A 10,067-nucleotide genomic window follows, 5' to 3' on the forward strand; every position below is an offset into this window, starting at 1 on the left:
GATGAAGAACAGTGTGATGAAACAATCATCAACAGAATTTTCTCCACTTTTCTACATGCTTTCTTTCCATTCTCCACAGAAAATGGTACCCAATTAATTCCTCAGCTCAGAATTCCCTCAGGTCACCCCAAAACACCAGGGTGTACTTCACCCAGGCAGCTCCTGTGCAGGAGTCCAGGACACGCTCAAACAGAAATTCGTGGCAGAAGAGCTACTGTATTTCTGGAAGAACTCCCTTGTGCTTCTCCTTCCCCCAAAACATTCAGCCCTGCCATCCTTTTAATGTCTGAGACTCAAACTCAAGCAACTTCTATGATGGTGATTTTTTTTTTAAAGGTTCAAGACACCAGCTCTCCTGGCCTTTGCAATGAACATTAAAGTCTGAGTTTTTTTTCCAGTAGCAAATCACAAACAAAACTGAAACACTTTGCCTGGAAAGGACAAGTACTTAAGTGTGAGCATCTTCCTTTTTACTTCATCATTACACACCCATGTGCTACAAAGGCTTTTGTCTTAAAGCAGAAGTGGTACAGTAGTACCATATACTGAATACATGACAGTATATTTATTAAAAACAATATTTGCCTTCACTCTACAACAACAACGAACTACCACAATTAAGAGCACACAATTCTTTCTCTAGGTGCATGTGGAAAACTCTTTATTTCAGTGAAAACAGAGAAGTGACTGAATGCAGGAGGAAGAGTATCAGGGTTTCTCCAGTAAAACACAGTATTTCCTACACACTATGTGAAAAACATGCTTTTTCAACAAATAAATCTATATGTATTCTGTGAAACTGTATCACTAATTTTCACATACCAGAGAAAAGAGGAAAGCTTGTAACTTAGGGTTTGTTATATTTGTCTCCTACATTTCCACCAAAAGTTTTAACATTTTTTCTAAGTAAGATATATTTTTAAAGCTCTGGACTGGAGAAAATAAAGTGGGTCCTGTGGGATGTTGATTAGCCCTTAGAGACTTAGTTTGCCAATTCTTCCTGATGACTGAAGGGAAACAGTCTCATTTACTTCCCACATGTGCAGATTGGTAAACCACCACACACACTGCACCATCAGCCTCCTCTGCTCTGGGACTGAAGGAGCAAGACAAATGCAGATCAATACTTTTATGAAGCCACTCGTACAACACCTAGTTACTTACATGTGACACTAAGTAATGGTTTAGGTACCCTTTAATTCAGAAAAAAAAAAAAAAAAGTTCAGAATATTTAGGCTGAGATTTTTTTTTAATTTTTCCTTCCAAGTAAAAGCATCTGCACAACCCTCCTACCTCCCAAACTATTCAATGAGAGAGGGAAAAAACCCAACCCCCCCAAAGACCCCCTCAAAACTTCCGGTAACCTTCTTTTGAAAAAGATCACCAATTTCAAACAGCTTGTTATGATTGATACCCAAAACAAAAACGTTCTTTATACAGAGCAAACCATTAATTTCATCACACTATTGCACTCCATTACCATAGGGTCTGTAAAAGGAGATACACATGTTATACAGAACCAGACACAATTCCTTACAAATCATATTTATAAGCAAAACAGGGATTAAGGCATTTAATTAACTAGGAAGAATAAAGGCTTTTCTGGATTTCTCAAGCCAAGTTTAATGCTTCACCCCAAGCTCAAAAAAAATGAATACATAGAGCTCGAAAGAGATCAGCTAGGAAAATGAGCATTTTGTATGGCTTATTTTGCCACCAGTAATCCAAAGAAGACTGCAGACTTTTCAGGCACCCCAAGTTTCTTAACTTTTTGTGTGCATGTTAGGTATTCAAAAAAAATCTCCCGTGTAGCTAACCACTAGGCAGAGAAAGAGGTGAAAAACGATAGTCAGCCAACATGTATCTTTTAAAGTAAGTCTGAGTTCCTGTAGACCAGAACCTCATTAAACAAGAATTAGAGCTCTTTAATTACTGAGATATGTTGTGTCTGGAAGAGTTGCAGTAGTCTGAATGACTATCCTATGTTCTCTAAATTGTATCCTGTTGGATTTAGCTGAACCCTAACACAGTTTCTTTCAGCCACAATAAACGTCCTAGGAATAATTACAACATCTGAAACAGTTTTTAAAATTTCATTTCTGAGAACTGATAACATTTGTAAATTCACTTACATGAGCCACTGCATTTTGTCCTACATTCAGTATCAGGAAGTGAACATTCCTTCCTCAATTTGCAGTTTGGTTTCTGCATGAACATTCCAAACAACAACAAGATTTGCAGTAAATTCTTGGATTATAGCACTCAGCAGGGATGCTTTGGTTTTGGTATTGACAATCATTACAGTCTCAGTTTCCTCCAAATCAGTGGTGCCCTCATAAAATTTGCTGTTCAGCATTTATGCCACTTGTCTACATTTCAGATTTCATTCAGATTGGAGTATGAAGATGGTTGCATCAGTTTCAACATTTCTTCCAGACCTTTATTCTCTGAAGCCTCAATGTACTTAATAAACTACATTGTACTGCAAAAAGCACTCTCCCTTCCTTGCCTTACTCACTCATGTCCACAGCTTTGCCCTCACTCAGATCTGCTAAAACAGAAAGTATGCTCCCTCCAAAAAAAGTGCAAGACCAAAACCAGAAAAACAAACTAGAAGTGAAGCATTTCCTTAAGACAAGAGCAAATCTCAAATTTTGAATGAAAATAGAGCTCCCCTTTGCAATTCATTCCTCTTGTTTGTGTTTTACCCTTGTATTTAACTGTATTGCAAAACAATTAAAAACAATGCTTGATCCTTATATTTTAAGCTTCGTCTTCAAATCATGCAATATTTCTTACACTACTCTCAACAAAACTGCTGGGATCCAGCTTTATACCTGTTATTGTTTTAATCATACAGGAACCAAGGTGAGAAACACCCACAAGCATAAAGCAGCAGGTAACCTCAACAGATAACCCAGAGGTAGCTGACTCACATAAAATGCAGTAGGGCTGGATTAATGTAGGTTGAGACCTTTTGAATATTACTGCAAGTATCATACAGGATTAAAACTCAATTTTCTATTTATAATTCTGCACTTTAGCCATAAAAAAAAGGCTTGAATAGGGTAGTATTGCACAATTTTAGTTGCGCCAAACTTCTAATGCATTTGCACAAATGATTTAAGCCTTCTCTGGCCTCATTTTATCATTTCCTTTTTCCCTGTCACACGAGATCTGAGATGTCTTTAGTATTGGAAATTCATTCTAAAATCAGGAGATAAAAGGAACAATAATACAGTGGACAGCTATACCGTTTACTGAGAATATGTCAAATATTTTACCCAATAACACTTGTAATATCTAAGTCCTCAACCTACTCACTAACTTCATATGATCAAAAATCTTTTAAAAGACAAAAGGATTCCAGTGTACCTAACAATAAACTGGTCTATCTACATAACTGCTCAGACCTATGTTAAGCAATGAAATTGAAATTAACATCCTTTACTACCATAATCTACTTCAATTTACATATCAAAATATATTGTCCTTACAGATCTGATTCTTATTGCTGTTGCTATAGTATACTTTCAACAGAAGTAATGTTCTCTTCCTGATTTAGAAATAATTAATTAAATCTGGTTTGGTCTGACATGAATACCTCCTTTTTTAAAAAATTAGAGTTCCTGCTGTCATGAGTTCTCCACTTCAGGATTACAATCTGGAGTGATTTATGCAAACTCTCAAAATTACTCTGCATGATATATGCTTTCTTTAGGTAGGTTCACAAATTGGATTTTATATGTCAAATACTGAAAAGGGAAAACTGAAACAGGTCAGTGTTTTAAATGTGATTGATTACTCCAAAGGAAATGGGTGGCATGATGCATTACTTCAATAAGATAGTCATATTTCTGTTATAAATCATAGGCTTCTTCTAGGCCTTTTTCAACTGAAAGTAATGCAAAACTATCTTGAACTGTTGCAGTGGGAACTCTCCATAAAAACTTCTTTTTTCTTTTTAATAATATGTTCTTTTTCCCTCAATTTGCCTTGACAGATGGATTTCAGGTGTGACTGTTACTTTGTAAAAAACACTGAGGTTTAAAAGGTTTTGTGGGGTGGTGGTTTGTTTTTAGTTTGTTTGTTTTTTTGTCCAGCAGGACGCTTCCCAAATGCTAGTCTGTGGCTGGTATCAAAAAGTGTAATGCACGACAACCTTGACATGGATTATTGAGTGGATGGTCTTGAAAAATAAACAAAACAATCCTCTTTGCCCCACCAAACTCCACATCCTTTTACTTTTTCACCCTATCAACTATGATCAGCACTCTTTCTGTGCTACAGTCAGACGGATATTAAATCCAAGCAGCATGTAAGGATGTGCAACAGTGGACACAATCTCTTCAGATAAACAGCTCAGAAAGCAAATTCTGAAGCAATATTAACTAATGACATAAGTGATGATTGGTAACCAGTCTTGACTTAGTGCTAAGTTATCAAAAAACCTGTAAGAAAGAACCGTAAGGGACAATTCTATGAAAGAACAACAACAAAAGGAGTCTGGGGAAGAATGTCCAGCTTGGGAGGTTTACAAACTACTTTCACATATTATAAAAACCACAATTACAAAATACATCTGTGGTTTTGCTCCAGAAATGGAATATATCTGAAGCCATTTTAGCTGCGTCCGCCAAAAATATTTTGATATGGTACCAGGTGGTTTCGAGTCACCTGGAAATGGACATACATGTGAACAAGGGCATTAAGAGAACAGTACAGCAGGAGAGGCTCTAGGCCTCATTGTTTAAATTTCCATATTCATGTTCTTCTAGATCAACTACTTATTCTAAAGAGCATTGCAACAGCATATTTTTCACATTCTTTTCACACGCTGAAACCTGGTGTTGGTTATTAAATAGGACAAATCTTGCCCGCATCATTTTTATTGATTACAAAAAGCTCATTTAATAGCTTTCCTTTGCACTTCTCACCTTAGCAGCTGGAACTGCAGAGATGACAACTCCTTCCTTTGTGTGAGCCTATGTGAAGCTTGCTGAGTATCAGAAGAGAACAACCAACTTCTGTCATTTGAACAAGGAGCATCAACCAGCACCTATACAAGTTAAGAGCAAATAAGACACTTCAGAACAAACGTATTCACTTCCTGAACAGTGTCACAAAATCTACTCAATGTATTTTTGCAAACACTTAGAACACCCTTTTTACTTTGCCATTTGGGGCAGAAATTACATAATTAATAATTTTAGAAGTTTTTATAGAGTTATCAGGGAGAGGGATAAGAAATTACTGCTCCAGAAGCACCTTCTACCTGAATAGTCCTCACTTATTATCCCCCCTTCCTAATTACACATTATTCAAATAACACTGCTCCAAGGTCTTCAGAATTCACTACCAAAGATAAATGGGTAACATCATCTAATACATGGATAAATGCACAACAGTCTTCAGAAAGTGATTCCTGAGGCTCTGCAAATCCTCTATGTGAGCTTGGTTCCCCTTGATATGTTACACATTTTGAGAAGGGGGACATTAAAAAAAGAAAGAAAATTAAAAAGAGAGAACAAAGAAGAAAAAGAAGCAAAATGAAGAAATACCATTTGCTAGTAGGTTATAACATTACCTTGTCATATAATTCAGGCTTAAGATTTCCAATCTCTCTACCATCCAGTCCAGTGACCATTATTAAGTTAATCAGAGGATCCGGGATGAAGGATTCAATTGTCTGTTTCAACCATCTTGACCTCAAATCATCATATTCATTACAGTGAAATTTACCTTAGGAAAATAAAAAAATTAAACACCATAAAATAGGTCTTTATGTCTTTTTTCTGTTTAATTTTTTTTTAGAAACATAAAGAGTCACACTGATTTCAGTAGTTCTGCCATGACTGCCATAGTTTACACCTTAGGTGCTTATGTTATTGCACATTTTATAACACTACTGAATTTTATAAACATGCTCCTACAAAGCAATCCATAAATACTTACTAGCAAATTCTTATAGTAGCAATAGACTTCCGCAGTAAAACAAACATGATTCATATCCACAGACCAGTGCAGAGGGCCCTTCTGGGCTCCTTGAGCCACTGTCTAAATTGAGTAGATGCTCCTTATTAATTAATTGCCTTTTAAATAAACAAAACTGTTTTGTGAATCCAAAGCCAAGAAGTCCAACCCCTTATTTATTTGAAATTTAAGCTAGATGCATTTTAACAAAAGCCTTTTGGTTGCACTTACCTTTAACAGTGTAGCCAGATCAGTTACCCTGTCAGAAGAAACACTGCTGTTGCTTGTACCCAGACCAGAAACACAGCATGCAATTTTTTTCCCTAGTCCTGAATTCTAATTTAATAAAATTTCTATTTTAATATCTCCACAGACTGTCCTACACCATGTTTGCCACACACAATATGGTACACTTTGGCATTCTCTGAGATACATTAAGGAGCAGCTTCCTCACATCTTACATTCTCTGCAACAATTTGGTATTTTCAGAAGCAGCCATGGGATAAAAGTGACTGGTTTGCTGGTGGTTTTTTTTTTGTTTGTTTGGTTTGGTTTGCTTTTTTTTTGTTTTGTTTTTAAACCTTTGTAAAGGGGCAATCCACATTCTACCTCACTGGCATCACCTCAGTCCTCTGGAAGAGGGAGGGAGAACCAGCTGTGATCAGCAGATGCAGGTGGTTATAGTAACAGTCTCAGCAGCAAGAACATAAGGTGCTGTGAACATTTTGAGACAATTACTACCCAAGCTAACACAAACTTGGGAGCTGCAATCACAGCTTGCCTTAAATCCCAGGCTTGGGAGAACTGAACTGCTGCTTGCTGTTGCCTTCTAAACACTGTGATTATCCTAGTCCCCTTCCGCAACATCTCTGTGGATTGAGACACAAAGCTTATTATATACTGATACAGACCAATTCCTCATCATAAGCTGTCTCCCTTCGCTTAGGTCTTGCACATTTAATTTGTTATGTTCTGCTTTACATGTTAAGTACACTCAAATTAGTGGCTAGAGAGCCAACAGAGATAAAGAAAAAGAGAAAAAAAGTAAAAAAGTACAAAAATACAGGTATTATAAGACTGCCGATTACTTACCTCCCTGTGCCAAGAAATCTATATGATTTTAACTAACTGCTTGAGAAGTAACAATACGGGAACCAGTAAGGAAGAAAAACATTGAGGTATTCCACATTTGTCTGTCAGCCTGCAGGAACCTGTATTTAATTATCTACTGCATTTTTCATCCTCCTTTAGGTAAACAGACTTCATAAATATTTTGCTAAATAGCACAGAACTTCTGGGAAGATAAACTGTTGTTTGTTTTTTTTTCCCCCTAATTCAAATCTTGTACAGAAAACAGGCACAACTGAAACAGCCAAGGCATGGAACAAGGGACCAACTTCTAACAGCACCTGGAGACATTACCTGGATAGGCACACTGCAGCAGAGCTACTGATTTACCCCCTGGGGCAGCACAGAGATCCAAAACGTCTTCCCCATCCTTCACTTCTAGCGCCAGGACGGGCAACAGCGAAGCAGCGTTCAGCAGGTAATACTCCTTCAGCTTACCAGCCTGGTGCTTTTGTGCAGGGAATCTCCCAGGAGTTCTCCCAGTGTAACACTTAAGCGACGCTGGAAGGTAGGGCAAACGTCCTTGGAAGGCAGGCTGATATCCCCTCACACGCAACGTGTTCTCCAGCTCAGCAGACTGGCTGAACTTGTTAACCAGCACGGCATACTGCCAGCACAATGGGCAGGTGAGTACATCTCTAGGTTGAAAAAAGGAAAAACTGTTCAGTAACTTCACAAATAAAATGAGCTTTCCATAGCGTAGGAAGGCTTCTCTTATGTAAGGGTAACAATCTCTCCACTGGCTGATACTGGTATAATCAAAACAGAAACATTTTTATTAGGTATGATTAAGAACAGTATGCAGGAAAATAATTTTAAAATAGTGGCTTGATTTCCTGTTAGCTAATTATTGCATTTAAACCACCACTGTTTGGAAACAAGATGTTCTCTGTTCTTCATAATTCTTTAACAAATGACTGTAGAATTAATGAATTACAAAGCATAATGCTCCTTCTGACTATGAAGTACTACTCCCCTAAGGACAAAGAACAACTGTACCCTTCACTGTAAATATCACAATAAAAATAATCACATTGGCTTTACAACCGTTATTCCAGCCAACACTGTAAAATGAAGCTTTTAGAAGTGTTCTTTTCTAAATTCCCTTTTATGTTCTGCAGACATTGGGCCAGAGAAACTTAAACCAATGGACATTCCTGGAAGACAGTAAAAATGCAGCACTTTTATGATAGGAACATGATCGCTTGTATTTCAGTTTGTTTTTTCAGACCTTTCTTACATGCATTTCCCCCATTTTCTACTTAAATTTATCTCAGTATTTTTTCATCTAACCTGAAAAAAATCACTTCCTAAAAGAGAAATACACACTGATCCAACCTAAGAGCTTTTAAGTTGATACACTTAAATTACATTTCTTTAAAAAAATATTTTTAAAACAATGGAGACACTTCTTTTAAACTACTTTTTAATCCAAACAGGCTAAACCAAAGAGATCACTCAGAGGAATTACATGGTTTCCAAGACTAATCATGTAAAATACTTTCCCCTTCAAAGCAACATGGATCATCTGAGCACTTCTCATGCACTTTAGGTAAAAGTGAACTGCTTTTTCTCAGATTCCTGTTGAAAACTAAATAAGCTAAGCGCTGCACTTCTCCAGAAGGGCTCTTCTGCTGGCTTTCCTAGAAGTGACAACCACCAGCTTCCCAGGGAAGGGAAGATGGTCTTCTCTCAATTCCACAGCCAGTTCTTTAGCAGCTGTCTGACTAAGGCTCAAAATAAGTGATAGCCTTTTCTGTATGTTGTTAATATTCAACTCCTTCTAATGAAAGAAATCAGGGGATGTACTTCTCACCTAACATTTTTTGTCCCATTCTCTCAAGATACTCTAAAGCTGTAGAAAAAAACCAGCCGTTAAGCATAAAGGAATGATTTTTGGACCATGATTCTATAGAGCAGTCAACAAACACCTAAGATGGCAGACTCCCTGCAGTGCATATGTACAGGAGAACAGAAACTTCATTATGTCCAAAAGAACTAAGTCAAAGGAAAAAAAAAAAATCTTATGTTTTAGTCTTCTGGCTTTTAACACTTTTGTGCTAGTTCTATACTGAAATAAACTGAAGCAGTTGTTACAGTCCATGACTTTTCAAAGTTATTTTATGAAGCACTTGAATAACAGGACTTCTTCTCACCCTCCATCTCCCCCAATCAACAGACCTGACACTGGTCCATGTATCTCCCAGTTCTTTTGTGTACTGCTTGTCAAAATGGTCCAGAACAACTTGACAAATCTGCTTTTGAAGTCTCCCTCTTGTTTTATTTTCCAGCTGCAGAGAAAGGAGGAAAAAAGAAAAGCATTAAAAACAAAAAAATGAAATCCTTCCTAGTTCTCATTAGAATTATTAATAGAATGTTTTATCAGTTTAAACTAACTTAGTATCAGTGATATTAGGATGCTCAAATATCGAGGTCACATCAAACATGCAACCAAAATTGACAGATTTCAGAGAACAGACAAGTTGAGCTACTGTACTATCCTCTTCCCTAGCTGTGAAGAGGTCACTCAAAGCTCGCTGGTAATACTCCTCCACATCCACTATGTTAATAATCCAGTGGTTCCTGGGACTCTTAATACACCAGGAACAAAATCAGGAGGTGTGATTATGATTCTGCACTATGATTACCTGTGCCAAGATACACACATGTGCTCAAATAAAAGAAATAAATTAATGTGAAACATAGTGGAAGTTGGCTGAAGTTGAGCAACAAATCACTACAGTAACTAATTTATTCGTGGAATCAAAACAAAACAAAAACTACAAACAATTAGCTATACTTTTTTGGTTCGTTTTTATTAACCCATGAAAATTTCACGTCCTACTGGGAAGGGGGGAAGGAATTTTTGTTCCTAAGAAACTCGTGCTATTCATCAGAAAAACTCCAAAGTTAAACAGTGAATTTTCCTGGCTTTCGGTCCCTCAGGGCACGCAGCAGCCCTCCCC

General features: G+C 37.2%; 1 protein-coding gene across 1 annotated transcript in view; it reads right to left on the reverse strand.

The window, feature by feature from the left end:
* Positions 1-9,401, reverse strand: part of NSUN3 (NOP2/Sun domain family, member 3) — a gene marked incomplete at its 5' end in the record, with an annotated part of 17,022 nt that extends 7,621 nt beyond the window's left edge. The window contains 4 exons of the mRNA XM_008946682.1: positions 4,938-5,059; positions 5,588-5,742; positions 7,396-7,739; positions 9,283-9,401. Of these exons, the coding sequence (XP_008944930.1) occupies positions 4,938-5,059; positions 5,588-5,742; positions 7,396-7,739; positions 9,283-9,401 (740 nt within the window). The remainder of the gene's footprint in view (positions 1-4,937; positions 5,060-5,587; positions 5,743-7,395; positions 7,740-9,282) is intronic.
* Positions 9,402-10,067: the final 666 nt, after the last annotated feature.

This window comes from Merops nubicus, unplaced genomic scaffold, assembly GCF_000691845.1.
Source record: "Merops nubicus isolate BGI_N331 unplaced genomic scaffold, ASM69184v1 scaffold47768, whole genome shotgun sequence".
NCBI lineage: Eukaryota > Metazoa > Chordata > Aves > Coraciiformes > Meropidae > Merops > Merops nubicus.